Source organism: Parasteatoda tepidariorum, chromosome 7 (genome assembly GCF_043381705.1).
Source record: "Parasteatoda tepidariorum isolate YZ-2023 chromosome 7, CAS_Ptep_4.0, whole genome shotgun sequence".
In the NCBI taxonomy this organism is placed as follows: domain Eukaryota; kingdom Metazoa; phylum Arthropoda; class Arachnida; order Araneae; family Theridiidae; genus Parasteatoda; species Parasteatoda tepidariorum.
Genome location: NC_092210.1, coordinates 174,843 through 198,926, shown reverse-complemented (window position 1 = coordinate 198,926; position 24,084 = coordinate 174,843). Strand labels below are relative to the sequence as shown.

Genomic DNA, 24,084 nt, shown 5'->3' with positions numbered 1-24,084 from the left:
GCGTAGATCACGATACGGAAATCATCCCGTTCTCTTCTCTGCGGAACCCAAATTCTTTCTTAAATTATGCAATTTACAGGAGAAAAGAATCCTTTTTTTTTTTCTGTTTATTACACAAACATTGATTTTCCAGTTTCCTTTTATAAATATGTTAAACCACAAAATTTAAAAAGTTATTGTCTCACTTTGGCCCAAAGTTGCTTATAACTTTCCACATTTTGGTCCCAGAATAAACTTATCCGAATTTATTACGTTATTTTTTACGATGTAACTATTTCAAGTTCGTTATCATAGCACTATTAACAAGTTGTAACGCTTTCTACCTTATTTTACAAATATATAGTATATTTTTTTTATACTTCAATAAGTGTTTAATATTTTGATAACATTTTTACTAATAAAAAATTGCAGTTGGCGGATATTACTTTTATCTCCTGTTTTTGTGATTAAAGCACTGTACTAGCTTATCCAGTGGTTAAAAAAACATTTTGTAGTTAGCTACTACTTTATTACAAATGTAGTTAACTACTACTTTTTTTAAATTTAGTGACTTCAATCTTTTCGTATGTAGTTACTAGTTTGCTGCCAGGCTTAATTCTCACCCATATTCAATTAAGATATATTTATTCAAGTTTACATGTGTTGCTTTCTTATTATAAACCAATTTATTTTACGAAATTTCCTTTTTTTTTTTCAATCCTTCAACTTTTTATACCTTTCTTCATAGGAAATATTAAAGAAATACTAGGAAAATTTTTGAAATTTCCAGAAAATTATATGTACCTACTTTTTTTTAATAATTTAAGAGTGACTTTCAATAGTATTTATTATTTTTTTTTAAATAACAAGGTCATTTCTGTGTCATTTTGTTTTAGTGTTGCAATTAAATTGATTTGTAATATTGAATCTTATAAAATGGGCAGGCCACTTAGTAAGAATGGAAGAAGACCGTATTGTTAAAAGGTTTTTGATGCCCGGCCGACAGGAACACGTAGAAGGGGCAGGCCAAGTCTCAGATGGCTAGATACCCTGGAGAAAGATCTATCTATATTAAAAATAAAGAATTGGAAGTCCATTGCCAAAGGAAGGACAGCTTGGAAAAAACTACTGGAGAAGGCCAAGGCCCATCCTGGGCTGTCGAGCCAATGAGGAAGGAAGGAATATTGAATCTTAAAAAAGATTTTTTAACAGTGTTTTCCCTCTTAATTTAACTCTCTTTTCCTATAGATGAACTAGATTAAAATTCCTGATGATTTAATGTATTTTTAATTGAATTCTGTTTTTTAATTTTTGGAATATTTAAGTTTTACTTAGATTCTTATAGCTTTTCTTTCTTTTATCAGAAACTCATAAAGAATACTTTACTTCAACCAAAGCTAAAATTGACAACAAGGTCTATGTGATGTATCAATGTTCCATGTGCAGTTATTCTTGCCACGGTAGAACTGATATGAAGAAGCACATCTTGACACATACTGGTGAACGACCTCATATATGTCACATTTGTGGGAAAGGATTTGTACAGAAAAGTAATTTAAAGGTTCATCTTTATGGGCACAGAAAAAATAATCTTTTGTGAACTGTTAGGAAATCTTGCTAAAATGAAAAATCTGTATTTTGCATAACTTGATACCTGCTAACTTTTACACATTTGGCGTAAAATTTCATTTCTATATTTAAAGTGGTAGTAAAATGTATGTTTTCTATATATTCCTTGCATTAATAAACTTAATTTATGATCTTTTTGACCACCACTATTTTTTAACAAATTAAGTATAGATATCAATATGTAATACTGCCATGATAGTCGGCATAAGCTTTTTCAAAATACAGCGTATGTTTCTGCCTACAATTGTAATTTAAATTGCATTTTACTACCACTGAGAAAAATCATCCTGGAAAGAATTAAAAGTTGGCAGGTATGTAACTTCTCATTTTTTTCTATATGTATGCTTTTATTGCCTTTTTAACCTTCTCTTGAAAACAATTGTGCATTTTTTCTAATATTGGAGAGCATTGTTATCACTCATTGCAAAGAAAATTAAGTTTATAGGTTTTTACATTTTTCTAGTGTTTTATACAGCAAATCAGGGTTGCCACTCCACTGTGAAAAACCTGGAAAATACAGGAATTTTAAAAATTACCTGAAATTACAGAGAAAATGCTGGGAATTTTTATTTTTTCTTTACAAACTGGGAAAATACAGGTAATTTTGTTTTTTATTTTTGTCTTTTAAAAAATTTTGACCACGTAAAGTGTAATCTATGGGATATTTAAGGATGATATTTCAGGTATACTAAACTATTTTATTTATTATAGCAATATTTAAGTATGTTCAGCTGTTTCTTTTTTCCTCTAAGCTGTTCCCTCAATTGAAATTAGTATAGTTAGCTCAATATGGCTGGTACAAGAGCACAGTAATTGTTGTTTCCTCTTAATATATTGTGTATAATATGTACAGCGAATTTTTTTTCTTCCAGATTTGAGTGGCAACCCTGCAAATGTAAAACATTATATTATTTCAAATTTTTAAATATTGCAGTTTTCAACTAAAAAAAAAATTCAGTAAACTAATTTCTTTTGGCATATAATTTTAAATAGTATAACTTTTATATTTTATTGCACAGCTTTTTAATTGGTATTTGAATATTATTAAATACTTTTAACTTTTTCCTGGGGGCTGTGATGATCCTTATTTTCCAGAACTTTTCAAAATTGAGTTCTGTATAAATCTTGTAATCATCTTTCATTCTGTGAAAAATTTTGAGATGTACATCTCTTGTCCTAAATTCATATAAATTGTCGGGGTTCTTTTCTTTGTTTTGTTACACTCAATTAAAATACATAAATATGGAATATACTGTAGTGCAATAAATGTGGAAACCTTGCAAATATAGAATCTCTTGGAAAATATTCCTGCAGATTTAAAATAACATTTCTAAAGCATTTATACAAAAACAGTTATTTTATTATTTCTAAAGGTGAGTTTTTATTTTTTATTTAATTATGCATTAGAGAAATAATGTTTCAAATCCAATGGTTAATTTTTGTAGTTAACTACAACTACTTAACTAAAAATGTTTTTAACTGCAGCTACATCTACTTGTTTGTGATTACAAACTACTTTTAAATAATTAACTACTACTTTTTAAAGAAGAATTTTTCTGGAATTTACACTCATGTTCAAAATCAAAAAATATTAAAAATTAAAAGAAAAATTCATAAAAGAAGTTTAAAGAAATGAATTGGCTTATTTAATTGGGAAAAATTAAGTTGATGTTTATATGCTAAAAGATCTGTTCATGTTTATATGCTAATTTATTATTTTGAATAATTTTTTAACTATTTAATTATTCTTTCTATTTCAGGCAGCTTGTGTCTGTGCTTCCTCTGAAAAAATTTGTAACAAAAATAATAAGTTTACTTTTGTCTTCACATGATAAAGCTTGTTTATATAGAAATTTTGAGTATAGGTGTAATTATTGAAAACACAGTGTAAATAAAATCATTATGACATTGGGCTCCTTTTGAATTAGTCAAAATTTGTGTTAGCCAGGAATTTCAGGGAGAAATTTTTTTCTTTCCATTTGTTGAATTAAAAGTTAGAGTATTTTTATTAGAACTATTTACTTATGTTAATTACATTCTTATTAAAAGATTATTAATGCAAATCACATACTTACCTAAATATTTAGCTACAAACACAAATTTTTAAAAAAAAAACTAGATTTTAATAAATAAAAAAAAGCATTTGGTTACAAAACTGTTAAGTCAATAGATGATCAAATGTTTAATCACAAAATCGCTTTTCAAATAAAAATCTAAAATTTAATCACAAAATAAATATTTTTTTAAATACTCTCTTTTGCTTATGCAATTTCGCTGTACATTGTACTGTGTAATATTTGTACACAAGACCTTTAAAAATCTATGCTCAATACTAAAAAGCTGGAATATGTTGACATTTTCATTAAAAAAAATCCAAGTTTAATAAAATTTTCTATGGTTATTAATTATTTTTATGGTTATTATAGTGCTATGTATGAAGGAAAAAAAACACAAAAAATTATAAAGGGAAAGAGCTGCAGACTATATTGGTGAAATCAAATGTTTTCATTTGAGTAAATAAGACTAATTACCATAAAATCTTAGAAAAAAAATTTATAAGAATATTAAGTAGATAGCTTCATTAAAAATTGCTTGATTTACATCTTTTAGAAGTTTGGCCAAAGAAATTTTAAAAGTTTGCAATGAGCAAAAGAGAACTGAAACTTTTTGAACTGTCTGTTGTCTCTCTTTTTTATTTAAAAACTATTGTGATGCTTCTTCTGAAACGCTTAGGGACAAGGTCCTTCTCATTTTGCCGCTGATGGTCTTGAAGATTAGCATCAATCAGATTAAAATAATTGTCTTTTAGCATTGTTTTTTTTACTTAACTAGCGTTAAAAGTACTTGTCACGAATCGCTACAAATTACAGGTTTTTTTTGTTTTTTTTTTAACTAAACAACTCCAGCCCATACGCTACTTTTTTTTAAGAAGGTAGAACACTACGCTATGAAACAAAATTGTGACTGCAGTAGTTTCTGTTCTTGTAGCTAGCTAATGTAATGAAAATTTTGTATTTCTATTTTTCTCCTTTTAATTTTATTTGTAATTTAGATATGGAGAAATAAATATGGAAGTACTCTTTTTTCATTGCTCATTTTTTTAGTAAAATTTTTAATGTAATAAAAAACGATTGATAAACTAAAACATAAATTTTGTGTTTTTTAAAATTAAATATAAATTTTTCATGTTTGGGGGAAATTTCACCCCATACTAGTCATTGATTTATAACTAGAGAGGGATAAGGTATCATCAGAAAAAAATAGGATTTTATCAAACATTTCTTAGTTGCCTAAAAAATTACAGAAATTCGATAATTTCCAGAGCAGTAGATTTTTTGGCAAAATTTCCCCTAAACACCGCAAACTGTTTCCTTGTAAATGAGATACAAACTCTTGTTAAATATATATTTAATGTTAAGTAAACTTTAGTTCTACTTTTACCAACTCATTATCTGTAAATTCCATACTTTGCTTAATATATGTGCGCACTTGATGTCATTACACATGAAATGTATTTATAGATTTTTTTTATTTTTGTGCATTAATTTCCTGTTTTAATGAAAGTACTAAAAATTTTGAAAAAGTTTTTTTGTCTTTCTTTTTCATCAGTTTTTCTCAACAATAGAGGCAACTACGTTTATTCCAGTCTTGTAAAAGCTGACTGCTTCATGCATTTTTTTATGTTGTTTAATTGAATATTATGTCTTATTATCAATGACTAATAAATTTTGCTGTATCTTATTATTAATATTAAGTTTCCTTTTATTTTTCCCAGTCATATTTAAAAATGTATGTTACCCGATTGGGTTGCATTGGTGCAGTTGATTTTAAAGTACCTCTGTTGCCAACTGGAAGCGATATTTTTGAATCTTACTAAAGATCTTGTGTGTATGTATGCGATATGTAAGTCAAATTTTCTATGACTGAAAGTAAGGAGGAGAAAGTACTAATTCGCAGATTGATTATGGCATCTGGCCAAGATTAAAATTATGTGGCAAAGCTATTTAAAAATACTGATGGCTTACTGAGTTTTAGTGATAATCTCAGGCTTAATTTCAAGCATAGTTTATGAACATCTGTCAGAGAGAACAGTGAAAATCTGGAATTGACAAGGAGTTTTATTTTAACTTCAAAAATTAGGGAAAGTTACAATTTTTATACAAAAACCTGGAATATTCTCCTATATCATACCTGGAAAATAACCAGTCTTAAAATTTTCAGTAACAATAATCAGTTATTGAGATTTGAGTTAAATAATTCTAACATCTATTACAATTATTTACTGTAAAAATTTCACATTTTAGTCAAACTGAAATGTTCCTTTCCTCATTTAATAATATTTTTTTGCGCATCAAATCTAATATTTCACATTATAAATTATATAATTAAAGTTTTCTGATGAATATGTAGTCTCAACTTTTATCTAAATTTACCTGGAAAAGTCAGGGAATTTTTTTTTCTGAAATTGAGTGAGAACCCTGATCATTTCTCAACCTCTCGGTAACTGGATCAAAATACAGTTAAATCTCTTTATCGAAAACCTCTATATCTCAAAATTCCTTACATTTACTATTTAAAATCAATGTATTTTCCATGTCTATCTCGAGATTTTTTTCTTTCAAAACCTCTGTTTCTCGAATTTCTAATAGATCACAAATGCCCAAACAATATAACAAACGAAAAAGGTTAGACGTCAAAAATCTTTAAAAAGATTATTTTCAGTGTTACATTTAAAATTTTTTATGTAAATAGATATATGTGGTATAGTTAATTTACAGAAATGCCTATATTTTTCTACTCAAAACAATTAAAGCACTTTTAATCGAATTCCTTAATTAAATTTAATTTTTTAAAATTCCTGTATAACTCGAAACATCTTTATCTCAAATTTTTTGCTTTTCCCGTAAGATTCGAGATAAACATGTCTGACTGTACATACAAAAATTAAATTTACAATTTTTTATGGTTATTTGCGCATTTAATTGAATATTTTACTTATTTATTTTCATGCGAGCCAAGCGGTCAGCATGCCTGACTGCGAATCTAATGATGGTTGCGGTTTGTGTCCCTCGTAGGACATAGATATTTTTCTGTGTGTGTTGTGTGAATGTGGCTCACCCTGTGAATGGGTCACATCCTTACATGGGTAATGTTACTTGCCTTCATGATTTAGGATCACTGATGATGATTAAATGAACAATATTTCTGTTATCTTCTGATGTGAACAACATGAAGTTCTGTGCCTAGGGTTAGAAGAAAAAAAATATTTATTTTTCATATAATTTTCATTGTGTATTAAATTTTCAATTTAAAAACTTTTTGTTACAATATATTTATAAGATAAATATTCAATTTTTAGAAATTGCATTAACAAATTGCATGTTCTAATAGAAAATAAATTTACATAGTGTTATGTTTGTATCCTGTTAAGCTTAACATTATGATTAGAAAGCAAATTGTGTTCTAATGTTGTTGGTTTTCTTTCTTAGGTGTACTTTATAATGATCAGGCATTGTTCTACCCAATGAAATCAACTTATTGCAACAAAGTATGCAACTCATACAAATGTGTACTGTGCTCATATACTTGTGTGAATATTGGTAATATGAAAAGACATGTTATTGTTCACACAGGAGAAAGACCCTACATATGCAATCTGTGTAACAAAACTTTCAATCAAAGTAACCACTTAAAGCGTCACGCTTTAGTGCATCTAAGACCTTGATTTATTTTACTAAAAGAACTGTGTTTTTTTTTTATTATGTCTTTATAATAAAGTTATTTGTATGTTAAGTAAATTTTTGTTTTCGTAAAATTGCTTCTGATTGTTGAGCATAATTCCAAGGTAGAGACCCTCTCTAGAAACTTGGCATTATCATGGGATCATGCCTAAGATAGAATGCTGGCTAAATTATTATAATAGTAGCATGACATGATAATAATTTGTACAGGGTGGCCACTCTATAGAGAGAATCTGAAAAATACAGAGAATTTAAAAATCACCTAAAATACAGGGAATTTTTAGTTTTTCCATACAACATGGTGCATGGCATTTTTAAAAAGTGCTTAAAGGTTCTTATTTTCGTTTTTTAAAAGCCCTTAAAGGTGCTTTTTTTATTGTGTTTTTTTAAAAAGAGCTTAATTTTCCCTTTTTAAAAATTAGATTTTTTTCTTTGCTGTGACAATTTCTGCCACGTATTATGCAAAAGCGTGCTTTTCACATTGTTCTATTCAACGTTTTCACAATTCATTGAAACACTTGCAGGTCTGCCTGAGCGTATACTGAACTGGGTTCGGTGAGAATCTTACTGCAACTCAATAGTTATATAGAATTTAATTTCTCTTGCCAGTTGATGTAAAAAAATGATTTTAAATTAATGAACCATTTTTAAAGAGCTGTGCAATTTATTGCTTTAAATGATTAATGGTATTTTTAAATAAATCTTTATGACAATTAGTATAAATAATCCTCAAATTTTTTTCCTCATCAAAGCTTTTCTTAATTTATCTTAATTTTATCTTCTAAGCTTCAAATCTATTTTGTTGTTAATATAACTGTTTTTATATGTTTTTCAATAATGTTTTATATTATGCCATTCTTAGTACTGTTTATATTTACATAATCACTAAAATTTTCTAAATTGAAAGGATTGCTACGGTTTTGCTATTTAGGAATATAAATTTCCTGGTTTCTTAAATTTTTCTGAATTTGAATAAAGCATTTTAACATTCACGATGTATGAAAATTCCTTTGGCATTTTACTGTTTATTTATTTCCAATGCACATGGAGTAATATGTCATTTTTAATAGTTTTTCTTAAGTAAAATTATAAAAATTTATTTCTTTTTCCATTTCCGTTTAAGTTATGACCAAAAACAAATTTGCTTCAATATTTCATTGACTTTTAAATTGTTAAATTCTAGAGCTTTTAATCTAGCTTTTAAGTTTAGACATTAAATGTGGATGGTTAGTACCTAATGGCAAAATCGGAATAATTGGTTCTGGCTGTCTCCTCTGCAACGAAGCTTTTTTTTTAATTTAAAAAGAAAGAAAAACTTGAAACTGTAAATGTTTTTCTAAGTTCATCTTTCCAAACTATCCTTAATATTTAAATTGAAACTGGAAATAGGTTTATAGTGCATAAAAAAAATTTAAGTTGTTGAGGGAACAGTCAAGACCAATTATCATAATTTTTCCTTTAATTTAAATAATTATTCTCTTTGTTTTCTATATTCTTTAAAAAAAAATTATGTATTCAAGCTACATTCGTATAATTTTGAATTCTTGAATCCATTATGTAGTATGCATAAGAGCAAAGTAGTTTCTGTGTTTGCATACTATGCTAAGTATTAGACAATTGCATTACTCCTGAACAAAATATTATCTTTTTCTTTATGCAAATAATGATCCAAAAATGTATTTGTGATTCCCCCCCCCCCTTTTTTTTTTACAATTTTTGTCTGTTTTTTTTCTCTTTTTATTTTTTTTATGCAAAATCATTTATTTATCTTAGTGTTTGTTTCTTTTAAGATACTCATTACGAGCATTTACCTTGATTTTGCTCAGCTCCTTTGCCATTAATGTACGTAATCTAAATATAATTTGAATGCAGTGTGTGAAATAGATAACTTTGTTCAGCATCACATAAGAAGAACTTTCAGAAAAGATCATGCACAGTTCCTGTTTACCAAAAATTAATTTTAAGCACTTTGTTTCAAGAAAAAAATAAGCAAAATATTACTCAGTTAAAGAAAAAAAATATTGACGCATGCTAATTTAAATCTTTTAAGAACATTTCATTAGCACATGGTGTTTAAATTTTCTTCTTTTTATTAGATTCTGTTTCATCTCAGCAGTCTCTCTACTACTCAACAAGGCAGGTTCTCGGCAACAAAGTCTACAAAAGTTACAAATGCACTTTGTGCTCTTATTCATGTCACAACAATACAAATATGAAAAAGCACATTTATGTCCATACGGGTGAGCGACCTCATGTTTGCAATGTCTGCGGCAGAAGATTCACTCAAATTAGTCACTTAAGAGTACATTGTTTAAGACATTTATAAAAAAGCTCTTTTATTATAAAGACTGTAAGATGCTTTGATTTTACTTTTGGTATATCTCTTACTATTAATAAATCTTTCTGCATATAATTAACATAGCTGCCAACTCTACTGGATTTTCCAGTAGATGACACAATTTTGCCAGTTTCTACTGGTTTTTGCAAATTTTAGAAAATTCCCTAAAATTTAGTAAGTCTCCTTAAAAAAATCCCTATTGAAATAGAATTTTTGTACATTAATTGATTGAATATTTAAATAAGTATTACAGATACATAATGAAGTGAACCTCATTTATAGAAATCAGTTCAGAACTTTTTTTGTTCTAAAATGTTTAGTTTATTTTTTATTCTGAACTCTCTTTTTAAATTAATGAAAAAAAATTTTAATTATTTTTGATGAATTAAATGCAAATTTATATTCGAAATTATGAGTAAACATAATGCATAACATTTCAAATATGTCTATCATAGCTGTAAAATATTGCAGTTTTTCTATTTTGTTGACTATAAAAGTCCCTTAGATTCCCTATGTGTAAAATATTTAGTACATTATGCAAAAATTATTCTGGAATTTATATTATTTCATAAAATCTACTGGATTTGTTTCTTTTCCGTGTTGGCAGCTATGATTTAAATACTCGTACTAACAAAAATCATTGGTTTAATTGTTAGCTTTATTAAATTTGTTGCAATAAATATTTATTACTTCTAATTAACAATTTTGGTAAAAAAACCTTTTTTTAAGAGAACAAAAATCTTCAAAAAGAGTTATCGAGAATAATGGCCTATTAGCTTGAGTGAATAACTGTTGCTCTGAATAAACCCTTCTGAGCACAATGAATTTTTATTCAAACTAACCAAAGTTGTTTTGTAAGAAGTAAGTATTTTTTTGAATTAGTTACTATAAAAGTGCGATATCATACATTGTTACCTAATTTTAATTATAAATGCTAATTCTTAAAACTATGTTAACTAGGAAACATCTTTGGTTGATATATGTAGATTTTTTGCACATTGAATTTTCAGGGTTTTTCACTTTGTGTCACAATCACCCCTGATTACATTAACTATGCATGATAAACAGTTCTATTTAATGTAACAAATTAATTAAACTTCTTTTGAAATTAATCTTTTCAAACAGTTATTGTAAATAAGAACTAACTAGTTTGTGTGAGTAATAATCAGTTACTTCAGTAACTTACTTAAGTAACTTCACTCAATAGACTATATATCATATTACCAATTTGTATTGGGAAATATGAAATATCAATAACTAATATTATAGTATTCCATATCATATCATTTCATATTAATTTTGTCATATTAACCATCCCTTTTATTTATAAATTATATGATTTTATGCTTGCTATCTAATTTATACTATATTATGATGTTCACTGTAAAAAAATTTGAATTTTTCTTATTATGTTATTTAAACCTATCTATCAAACTGACATAAATTTGAAATACTTTAGTTTTAATTTATTGAACAAATCATCTAAAACATAAATATTATATATAGGCGTTTTTTCAACTACGAGTTGGGAAATAATTTTTAATTGTGATTTCTGGTTAGGTTCTGCTCTCAAAAATTCGATCTTATCATGATTATTTGTTTCTGATCTTCTGAAATATTTTTTAAACTCTTAACATTTTTCTAAGTATTAACATAAAAATTTTTTTTTATTGAATAGTTATTTTTATATACTGTAATTTGTATGCTGTTATGATTAGTTTCCATTTTTTAGATTCTCCCTATTAAAAATTTTCATTTTTTTTTATTAAGTTAGATATGTTGTATTTTTTTTATTTGGTGTGACAGGAGGAAAAGTGTATTTGTTTGCATTTAGTAAAACTTTGTTTTTTTAAAGTATCTTATAAATTAAAAAATTTTTAATAACTCTTTAGTATATTCTTTCTCCTGCTTTGCATTTCTGATTTTCGCAAATTTTCCAGTTACAAAAAAATTTCATTTAAAGTGTTTTTAACAACTTTTTAGTTTATTTCATGACATTTGACATTAATGTAATGTACAAAATATTTTTAAAAATTGTAACCTTCTAATTAATGGATTAATGTTATAATTTTTTCAAAAATAGTGATATTTTCTATCAATTTCAATAATGTCAATGTAGTACAATCACTTTTCATTTGTCAAAAACCTTTTTTATAAAATTACACCAAATGTTAATTCATATTTTCTGTAGCAAAATTAAACAATTATGTAATTTATGAGCTTTAAATAAATTATTTTTATTATTTGTCTGTATTATTTTTCTTGAAAATAATGTTACTGCACCTCATCTCTCAATCGTTAAAAGTTGATAAAACTGAAATTTCTTTCATTCTAACTGTTCAAAATCATTAACCAGTAGAATAATTTACCACAGTCTAAATTTTATTCTAACTGCTGGTACTTTGAATGGCAGATTGCTAGGTGGATTATTCAATGAACCTGTGAAACTGATTATGATATTTTCATGATTATGTTGTTTTTTAAATATTTATGTATTGAGTTACATATTTACAAAGAAAGAGTTTTAAGTTAGCAGAAGGAGAGGACAAAAGTTCATTTTTATTTCCGTATTTAATTCTAATACATTTTGCAGATTTTTGAATTAACTTATTGGTACATACAGAATTTTTAAAAAATAATCTCTGTCTGAAAAATTACTAGCGCTTTATTATTCTTTAATACTGCTGATGAGAATTGCTGCTTAGACTCCAGATTATCGTGACAAACCCAAGTCTCATTCCCAGCAACAATACAACACAGCACTTCAAATTTTGACAAAATTTGCCCCACAATGCTAAAGAACATCATATATTTTCTAATTATGCGTATTAGTAGATGGATATATACTATAATATTTATACAAATAATTAGTTACTAAACACATGACTACATATAGGAGTTTCTTATTTAACATTTAATTTTGCCATTCTGTGAACTTAAAACTTCCTAATGTATGAATGTATTATTTTTTAATCTTTCATGTTCTTTGTTATTTTGTAAGAGTTTTTCTATGCTATCGAAAATTTATAAAGTTAAACATTGATTTTCAGAGTTTTTATGTATTTAAATGTTTTCAAACTGTAAAGATGAATATATTTATGATTAATCTCAAAACTTTTTATTTGTAAAATCATAACTTCTGCATTTAAAATCACTTTATTCCATGCTTATTTTTACAGGTGGTGGCAGCAGTTCTCATTTAAGTGCATACGTATGTTCTGATACAGTTTTAGGCAACAAGATTCGTAAGCTCTATTACTGCCTCTATTGTAACCATAAAAGTGTTAATTCTTGTGGAATGAAGATGCACGTAAGGATACACACTGGTGAAAAACCTTACACCTGTGGTACTTGTAGTAGAAAGTTCAATCAGCTGGGCCATTTAAAGAGACACATGTTAAGTCACAAACAAAACGACTGTGTGTAATATGGTGTAAAAAAAAAAGAGTCCATTGCTGTTGTTTTGAATCTTTGATTTAAAATTATTATTGTTTAACCTCTTCCCTGATTATCCCGAGTTAACTCGGGTATGTATATTGTGCAAATATATTTATTATCCCGAATAAACTTGGGCATAGCAGAATTCGTCAATACGTTTTGTTTTATCACGTTTTTATTCGGCCAGAAGCAAAACAAAAAATAATCTGCTGTGATTGGAAATTAGCCAATATTTGTTTGGGAGTTTTGCTATTTGTGGGACTGCAGACGTGTTTTGTACTATTGTAAATACGATGACTGATGAATTTACATAAAAAAAAAGGAGTTAAAGAATGGTGCTGGTGGGCAAAAGTAAAAGTAATGCGGATGATTTTTCAGATTATGTAGATGTGAACCTATACAAAGACTAATATTTAACTTTTTTCGTTTGCCCGAGATAATTTTGGATAGTAAACTCGTGGTAAATTAAATATTTTTTACACATAAAAAGAATTAAAATTTCAGTTCAGAACTTGTGTATTATGTTTTGCTTTAGTTTGTTGTATTTACTAATGAAGTAAAAAAATATGCTGATGTTTTGCCTTTTTTTTTTTTTTTCCAAAAAAATTGCGAAGGGAAGCGGTTAAATAATAATAATTACTATATAACCTTTAAACTTTTTTATTTTTATTCCTAAGTGACTGAACAAATAATTATTTGTAGCTAATCATTTAACTAATAAAATGTGAATAATAATAAGAAGAAAATAAACTTATTTTTATGTTTCCTTAAATAATGTCAATTAAAGTAACATAGCTTAATAGAGTTATACTCTTAAATTTTGACTAAAATACAGAGGTTTGTATCTTCGAAGATTTAAAGTTTTACGGTTATATCCAGAGTTTGCTAGTTGGTAAAAGTCCAGAGTCTATTTTTCTTCATACACTTTAAAGAGTCTATATAATTTTATTTCTTTAAGAAAAAGACATTTTAACAGATAAACTGACCGAAAAAAATATATTAAGAATACAGGAAGGATTTACTTAAAAATTAGCAATCTTCCAAAATAAATACTTTCGTTTTTATGTTTCTAATTTCTTTTTAATATTTTTTCAACTATTCACTTGACACTTTAGTTTGATTTTTTTTAAATTTCAAAACAGTATTTTTATGTAAGATTGATTGGAACATGCCAAATTTTTGAATAGTGTTCTTTCTCTATTGTTTTGATTTTTGTTTCAATATTTCATTTAACTTCTTATGAACAATTTGTGTATATTAGTCTTTATAAAGTAAATTTTAAAAAATTTATGAAGCTTTTAAAACAGAACAGGTGTGGTTGTTGGTGTTTTCCAGTGGCGCCATCTTTGTCAGAGAATTTGACATCTGCCACACCCATTTACAGGGTGAACTGATTCATGCACCCTCAGATCATAATTTTGACCTGAACCAAAGAATTATCAATCTCCATTTCAGTATCCCCAGAGGTACTGTTTGTTATAGGAAGATGAGGTGAGCCGACAGATTTAACCTTCACCATTTACTACACGGGGAGTCTTCGGCCAGCTGTATTCGAACTCCCGTTCTCGCACAGCGCCCTGCCAAAAAGGCTTTTCTGGCCCACGGTTCCCAGTAGAACATAAAAGTCAAGCATCAGTAAGTGGGTGGGTGACCACTCTAATCAGCCTGCGTAGAGATTGAGGGTGCGCGATATTGATCCTCTTTAAACTCTTCTACCATAAAAGGCTCGAGTTGCGCACAACTAGTCGGGCCATCCCTTCTCTAGAGGATCAATATTGTGATCGTCGCCAATTTCCCATTGGGCAGCTCTAGTGTGGCATAACTAAAATACCTACCTCCTCCAGAAATAAAAATGTAAGTGCCATGTTTCCTTCATGTGTATTGATAAAAGTAAACTCAAAGTACTATTTCAAAATAGTTGAGAACTTAATATTGATCATGTTTCTTAAAGAGGAGATTTAAATGTTTTATCTATTAAAAAATATAAATATTTATTTATCATTTGATCATAATATAATATTTTTATTGTTCATTTGTTAATCCCATTTATGTCATCTGTAGGTGGCAGTGTGACGTTGGACCAGAATACATTTATGTGTACCAATGTCTTCTTCCAGAATCATTCTCGTAAACTCTATCGTTGCCTCTTTTGCAAACACTCCAGTTTTGATCTCTTTGGAATGAGGATGCATGTTCGAATTCACACGGGAGAGAAGCCTTTCCACTGCAAGATGTGTGGTAAAAAATTTACCCAGTTGGGCCATTTAAAACGACACATGCTAAGTCATAGATCAAAGTAAATCTTGTTATAATGGATAGACTCCATAAGTATATTTTGTTTAACCAAAACACAAATATGTTGTGATTTCATGAAGAAAAGCATGCAATTTATGTTATTATTTAAAAAACATATAGTAATAATACTAAACATATATAAGTCATAAATCTGGTTATAATGGATAGACTACATGTGTATATTTTGTTTAACACAAAGCAAGTTTGTAGTGATTGCATGAAAAAAAACTGATAATTTATATCACTATTTATAAATCGGGGTGTTATTATCTAGTAAAGGTTGAAATTTGTCTAAAAAAATATTCTTTTCTAAAAATTAAAATTTTTATTTTTATTTTTTTTTCAGTTTAAATTCAATGAGTGTTAGTATGCCCTATTCTCAATATATTTAGTTCATACAAAATGCAATGTGATAAATTTGTTCCTTTGATCACTTCGTTATTAAGTATTACATTCTTTTTTGTTATCTATTGAAGAACATAGATGCATAGATCATGATGCATGAAGTTTGTATTACTCCTGTATGACTAACTTTCATAAAAAGTTATTTATTAAAAATGTGTAAAATTTGTGATTTCATATTAGTTTGTTTGGTGTTTTGGTATATTTTCTAATAATATTTTATTAATAGACCTAGTAATGATAATTAAAGAGAAAATAGTTGTTTTCTCAGAAAAACTTTTTTCTTTCTGTTTTGAACTCAAAGTTCTTAATGCAATTATTTCAAGAAGAATCCAATGTAATTTCTTTCATTTATTATACTGCGTAATTCAAAACAAATACAGCAATTCAAACGGCGTAACTATTTAATGAGCAAGAATTTATTGATAAATTTAGACAGTGAGTAGAAGGAACTTCAAAATTGTGTCTCACAGATTTTTTTATGTGACTTCTCTTGGTTACACGGACAGCATCTAGGCGGTAGTTCATTTCATGACGTACATTCTGAAACATTTCTGCAGTCATTTTGAATTTGTACCCTTTATATCTTTCTGATGTTTTTTTCTAACTAAATGGGGTTTTCCTTCAGCCCCCTGGGGTGATTACACCCCTCCTTTTTCAGTGGCATCTAATCTCGTCACTCGTCTCGTTAGTTGTTTTTTAGTATTCAAAATGTAAATTTTTCATTTACAATTGAAAAGTACTTATTGCAAAATTATCAAAAGTACTGCATTATCTGTTTCTGTGAAACAATACAAAATAATATCATCTGTATTTTCTTTCATGTCCACTTACATTCCTTACGAAAAGAATAAAAATTACCGCGTCATCATAAGGAATTTATAACATCAATACATTCTTTAATATCTTTGAATGGAAAATTGATCTAAGTATTTTGTAAGTTATTGCTGTTAACAACCTAGTGTGCGATTAGTTCGTCAATGAATTTATGCTTATATATCTGACAGCTATATTTATAAATCTAGTATGGTAACTAACTTCAGCTTTTTTTTTCTTCTCCCTATTATTATTTTTGATTAAACGCTGTGCCTCATTGTGATTGAAATCTATTTATATGTATTTCCTCTCTAAAAATAAAACTTTTTTTCAACGTAACTCTGTTTTTTGTTTATTTCTAGCTTTTATAGAATTTTTTATAGTAATAAGGAATGATTTAGTACCATTATTTTTTAAACTAATTTAGTTATGAAATTTGTTATCTTTTGAAATATTATTTATTTATTAATTTTATTTAGTTCTAATTTTGTATGTTTTTGTTTTGTTCCAATTTTGTATGTTTTATTATAAACATTATCTTGTGCTTGAATCTAAGACTCCTTTGGAAAAATTTTAAACTTTTAAGTTGACTTAATTATATTTTTTGTTGTTTACTACTGAGTAATAAATTGTATGAAATAAATTTATTGAATTATTTATGTTCCTTCACAAACAGAAATATAATTACTTTGAAGTTATTTTAAATAATATTGTTGTAACACTTTAAAGAATATATATAATAATTGTAACATTGAAAATTTTAAGTAACTTCAATAAAACTATTTTTTTTTTTTTTTTTACGTCTTTTGGTAATGAATATGTAAGTTGAAAAATAACAACATTCAAAACTTTTTGCATCTTCACCGGAAAAGTTACTCAGTTTCACCGGAAAAGTTACTCGGTACTTAAAATTGATCAAAATACAAAATCTACATCTTTTGAAGAAAAAATATTTTGTGTTTTTTTTTCTTTTTTTTTTTCAACATTGGCAAGAAAAGGGACCTTTGTTCAGTAATTGAAATTTATTATTTAAAAAGTATTTTCGTAATTATTTCAGGAGTTTATTTGTTGAGATTTTATATGAGTTCTGAGTTTTAATAGAATATTAAAATTAAGGGTCTTATGTTGTTCTGCACTTATAAAATAAGCAGCTACATTGCCCAAAATCAAAAATGTGTTGTAAAAAAATATATATATATATATTTTTGTTGCTCTCTTTAAATGTACTGTTTTTAACTTCTGTTCCTGTAGTTCCAAAACAGAATGTTGTCTAATATTTCAAAATGCGTTGACAATGTATTCTTTTCTGCTCCTGTAATTCCAAAACAATTGTTGTCTAATATTTCAAAATATGTTGACAATGTATTCTTTTTTCCATATAAAATATTACAATCTACTATGTTTCCGAAAAACTTTTGATTTAAGATGTGTCATTAGTTTTGTGTTAAAGAAAAATTAGTAAATAATTTTGTAGTTCAGTTTTTATTGTATCATTTTTCTAAAAATTACTTTTCTTATTTAAAATTCTTTCTTATTCAATCAAATTCTAGAAATTGTTTTTTTAAAGTTTTATATGGCTTTTATATTAAGAAAAACAGTCCTGAAACTATAAGAGGCACAGTTATAATCACAATCGTAAGTGCTTTTTTCTAAAAGGAAAAAAAAGGGAGTTTTTTGTGTATAAAATTGTGTTCAATGTTTAGTACATATGTTTTAAATTTTCCTAAACTTTTCTAACAAATATGGTGACAAATTGGAATTCTGGAAGGAAAAAAAAAAGCTCATTTTGTAAAAAAAAAAGAAAATTGTAAGAATCAAAGTTAATGTCTCTTACTTACGTTTCTGTGATGTAATGTATGGAATCTACAGCAATCACTATCTTCCTAAACCCCAATTTGACTGAGACCTCAATGTAACTTATTATTGTCCAAATTTAGCTAAATCTAATATAACAGTTAGGCTGAAAAGTTCGTAGGCTAACATAGAAAAAAAAAAATTTTGATGAAATTCCATTTTGTTGATCAATATAGTTTTCTTCAAGGGCGATACAACGATTGTAGCGGTCATATAATTTTTCGATACCATTTTTATAGTACGATTTGTCTTCAGCCTCAAAATAGGCCTTTGTTTCGGTGATTACTTCTTCATCGACGCCAAATTTCTTTTTAGCAAGCATTCTCTTGAGGTCTTAGAACGGGAAAAAGTCACTGGGGACCATATCTGGAGAATATGGTGGAGACGGAAGCAATTTGAAGACCAATTCATATAATTTTGCCATCGTTTTCATTGACCTGTGACACGGTGCATTGTCTTTATGAAACAGCACTTTCTTCTTCAAATGGGGTCGTTCTTCTGCGATTTCGTAGTTCAAACGCTCCAATAACGCTATGTAATAGTCGCTGTTGATGGTTTTTCCCTTTTCAAGATAGTCAATGAATATTATACCATGAGCATCGCAAAATACTGACGCCATAACTTTGCCAGCTGACTGTTGCGCCTTTCCACGCTTTGGAGCTGGTTCGTCTCGTGCAGTTCACTCGGCTGACGGTCGGTTGGACTCCGGTGTGAAATTATGGAGTCATGTTTCACTCATTGTCCCATATTGACGTATAAATTCGGGTTTATTACGATTAAACAGCTTCATACACAGCTCAGAATCATCAATCCGTTGTTGTTTTTGTCCAATTGGGAGCTCATGGGTCACCCACTTTGCCTAGAGCTTTCGCATACCCAAATATTCATTATAACAAATATTCATCGTCTCGATATGTTCAACACGTTCCTTTGATATCTTTAGAATCTCAGATATTTTGATCAACTTCACTTTATGGTAATCTAAAATTATTTTGTGGACTTTTTTTATGTTTTCGTCGGTAACAGCCTCTTTTGGGCGACTACTGTGTGCATCGTCGTCGGTGCTCATTTCGCCTCTTTTAAACTTAACAAACCACTTCTCAATGGTTGATTTTCCTGGTACAGAGTCCGAATAATGTTTTCCAAGCCATGCCTTGGCTTCAAGAGTATTTTTTTTTGCTAAAAAACAATGCTTTAAAAACACACGAAATTCCTTTTTATCCATTGTTTTTAAACTAACAAAAGTTGCTTCTCTAAAAATACTATATCTCACAAACTAATAGTCCGACAGCTGTCAAATTTATACACTTTTCTTTCAAAGGTTAGAACTAACTAAAAATCATATGTATTTAATAACAGTAGCCCCATCTATGTGTCAACCTACGAACTTTTCAGCCCAACTGTTACATCTAGGAAAATGTGCAGATATGTCCTTATACGTGGAAACTTATTGTTGTAACAAAATTAAGTTGAATTTTATTCATTGATGCTAAAAAAAATCAAATCCATATACAATTAAGCCCATAACATTATCAAGTAACAGAAGAAAAAAATTCTTAACTTTTTGTTCTTTACTGTGTTTTCTCAATTCAGTTTTTTAATTTTTATTCGAAACAAGTTTTGAGATGTTTTAAAAAGGAAACAAAAACTTAAATGAAAAATTATCTGCAGAGTCCCTACCATGCTGGATGGTTTCTTTTACCAGGGTGATAAGTATCCTAAAGAATATTAACAGAACGGATATCCTTAATAACTTCAGCACACGACTAGTCTTTAATTTTATCTTATATTCTTATAATTTATTGAAGGCAGTATTTGGGTAAATAAATGGGCTACCAACTTTGAGGATTTATATTTTCTATAAGTAACATTGAATGGCCGATATATATTTGAGTTTGCAGATATCGATATTTTCCTTGCCCTTGTAATTTTCAACCAAACTCTTAGATCAAGCACATGGTGCGTAGCGTTTTTAAAAAGTTCTTAAAAGTGTTTATTTTTGATTTTCGTTTTTTAAAAGCCCTTAAAGGTGCTTTATTCATGGGATGTTTTTAAAAAGTGCTTAATTTTCCCTTTTCCGAAATGAGATTTTTTTTTTACCATGGCGATTTTCGTCACATATTATGCAAAGGTGAGCTTTTCACATTGTTCTATTCAACATTTTCACAATTCATTCAACTACAATCTATTTTGGAATACTGTCGGTCCATTGGGTTTGAAAGCGTCAATCGTTTTACAAGTTTGATGAAATACTTAGGAGTCTGCATGTGCGTCTACTCAGTTGGGTTCAGGGAGATTATTGCACTCTCATGTGCAACTCTGCTGCATTTTGCAAGATATTCTCTATTTCAGGCTTCATTTTCCATTCTCTGATATCGAACCGAAAAATCTCTCGAGCATTTTATAACGGCTAATATAATTAAGAAAAGAGTTCTTTGTTTTCAATACGAGCCATCGCTGGGATTTGAGCACTTTTGCCCCTGAGTAATTTACATAATAAATCATAATTATAGAGCAACCAAAGCACCACCTGGATTCTCCTTTTATTCCCGTCTCATAATTATTTAAATTTATGTTTGTCTGTGTGCTATTTGATATTAATAAAAATATTTGGCCCTAAGCTTTTCTTTATTTCAACCTCCCCTCCGAGTTCTGACTAGAGCCACTATTATCAATTTATTTGACTTATCAATTCATGCTCACTTGAGGGCTTAAAATGTTTACTTGAGGGCTTAATCTGTCTACATCTTTAACTATCATTTACCAGAAATAAACAATCCAAGTCAAAGAAAGGAGATGTATTTAATTTATATTATTTACTTTTTATCTTAACAGTGGCTTTTATTATTAGTATGTAATATGGAATTATAAATTATTGCTGATTTTTATAGCTGTTTCAAAAGTTGCTAGCTCATTGCCTTTCTGTATAAGAATTTTTATTGGAAATTACAATTTACTATGGAAAGGTGTATTTAATTTACTTACTTTTTATCTTAATAGAAGCTTTTATTATTTGTGCGCAATATGGAATTATAAATTATTACTAATTTTTACAACTATTTCAAAAGTTGCTAGCTCATTGCCTTTCTGTATGAAAATTTTGTTGGAAATTAGAAAGTGTGTAATCTGTAAGTAGTAGTGTGTAAAGTGCCCATATCTATACCAAAAATGCAGGGAAGAATTTGCTGATAAAAGAAGCTTACTGTGCCATAAATGCACACACCTAACAGTTAAAATATGTAAATGAATTCTAACAGTTGAATCGGAAAGATATTTAAATAACTAAATGTTAATTTTTAAAGCTTTAAAATTTAAATTTTTCCTCAAAACTTATTGTGACTTTTTTACAGCAGTATTAAACCTCTCTATTTTTTATACCTTTTACTAATAATTTTACTCTTTTTTATATATTTATGATGAGTTATTTGTTTTCATTATTTAATAGTGACTTGAGAATACAAATTATTTTGCTTAAATAAAAATTTTGTCCTTATTAAGTACTTAAAAACAGCTTTTTTTGCTTAAATTCTTAATTTGCTGGGAAAGCTCAGAAGGCAAACTTAGAAATACAGTCAAATCCTGTTTTAGCAAATTCCGAAGCAGTAAAAATTCCAAAGTAATGAATTAAAATTTTCAGGATTCCCAAGTGAATTTCCAAAGAAACAATGTATTAATAATACTAATATTATGAATAGCAAGTACAAGTTTTTAAAATGTTTACTAATGATTAAAGTAAAATTACAGAGAAGTTTTTGAGTGAAGTGAAATTTGACTTCAAATTAATGATAAACTCATTTTTAATTTTACCCTTTTTTCCAACTTATTTTTCAAAATGAGCCAGAAAAATTCTAAATCTTCAAATTATCGATATTGTTTCTTATTTAGTGAAAGCTGATTAAGCACAAATAAATCTTTTCCAATAATTTGTCTTTTTAGAAAAATTTCAAGTTTTATAATTCTTACTGTTATTTCAGGAAATATTAAATCATTACGTCGCAGTACAGAAGTTGCAATAAGGGCAGAGTCTTACCTATTGTTTCCTGTGAGGAGAGTTGTTATCGACAATGTCAACCTTCATCTATGATAAGGTAGCTTATCATAGAATCGAGTTAACATGTCTTATATACTAGTTTTGTAGTGGTAGATACACTACAGTTCTCTCCACCAGAATTATATCTGTGATTGACTTCGATGAACAGATACCACTAATTGATTCATTGCTGTTTTGTGAGAAGCCGGGAGAGCTGTATTAAGATCACCGTACTCTGAGTGCTGATCGTGAGAGCTGTATTAAAATCACCGTACTCTGAGTGCTGATCGTGAGAGCTGTATTAAGTTCACCGTACTCTTTGAGTGCTGATCGTGAGACCTGTATTGAGTTCACGGTCATGGTCGCTCCTGTGTTGCCTTCAGCTGTGGAGTGTATATGTTGTGTGTGATTGAGACTGAGAAGCAACAGCATGAGGAGGATAATGTCACAATCACAAGTAGCTAGTCAACTGCTCAATGTGGACCATCGAAGTAGGCATGTTCACATCGTAGTGGGCGTTTCTGCCAAGGTAGGCGTGTTCACATAACTTCCAAAGGTCACTAATCAGGGGTCTATTTAGAAAAAATTTGGGTCCGTTAGCGGACCCTTCACAAAATATTTATCTTTTAATCCGACCCTTCACAGATTTATTTATCCTCATTATTGTTTTGTTAATCAAATAAACCCGGGGGGGGGGGGNGGGGGGGGGAGATAAAGACGGTTCGAGACAAACTAAGTTTCCCTAAGTTTAAATTCCAAATGTATTCTAAGAAAATATTTCTACTTTTACAAACATTGTGTGTGCTTTCTTATTAATATTAAATCATAATTTTTTTTGTGAATTAATAATTGATCAATTCATATTTATTCATAAAATTAAATAATAGAATATTATGTAAATAAAAATTAATTTCTGGCAATTTTTTAAATAAAATATTAAAAATTTAAGAATTGTTTAAGTTAACTTAATGTGTAACGCATTAAAAGTGATACATTACTAAGTTGTGTTATTTAAAATATGTCAATTGAAATTATTAAAAATGTGAGTGATTTTGTTTCCATTATTCGTCCGAATTGAATATTCTGGGTTTAGCAGTATAGGCTAAATACCAAATATTTGTGTGTTGCATCTCTAATTTAGTAGCAGCAATTGTTGAGCAGAATCTTGTATCTATTTTCAATTTAAAAACTTGAAAAGGTTTTTAGCAGTTTTTGAAATAGCAGGACCCTATCTGCACAAATTCACAAAAACACTACCCTGGTTGAAAGAATGTGACTTAACGCTTATTTTTTATTCACAAATTATTAATAGTTTTTTTCACAATTTTACAAAAACAGGACCTTTCACAAAATGTCTGGACAGACCCCTGCTAATGTGGGTAGAGTTGTTATAGACAAAGTCAACCTTCATCTATGATAAGGTACCTCAACATAGACTCAAGTTAACATGTCTTATATACTAGTGAATTGGAATTATATTTTTGTAGTGGTAGATACACTACATTTCCTATTTAAATACAAATAATTCTTTTCCATTGATTTGTCTTTTAAAGAAATTACAA

At 28.2% G+C, this 24,084-nt stretch overlaps 1 protein-coding gene across 15 annotated transcripts in view; it reads left to right on the top strand.

The window, feature by feature from the left end:
• LOC107442328 (zinc finger protein 596) overlaps window positions 1-24,084 on the top strand; it is a 44,662-nt gene that overhangs the window by 2,252 nt on the left and 18,326 nt on the right. For 3 of the 15 annotated variants that reach the window (XM_071182982.1, XM_071182981.1, XM_071182983.1), the window contains exons 2-4: window positions 1,344-1,529; window positions 7,098-7,289; window positions 9,446-11,932. In XM_071182982.1, the coding sequence (XP_071039083.1) occupies window positions 1,403-1,529; window positions 7,098-7,289; window positions 9,446-9,675 (549 nt within the window). In that variant the 5' untranslated portion in view covers window positions 1,344-1,402 and the 3' untranslated portion in view covers window positions 9,676-11,932. The other 12 variants (XR_011637145.1, XM_071182984.1, XR_011637144.1 and 9 more) reach the window with 12 other exon arrangements.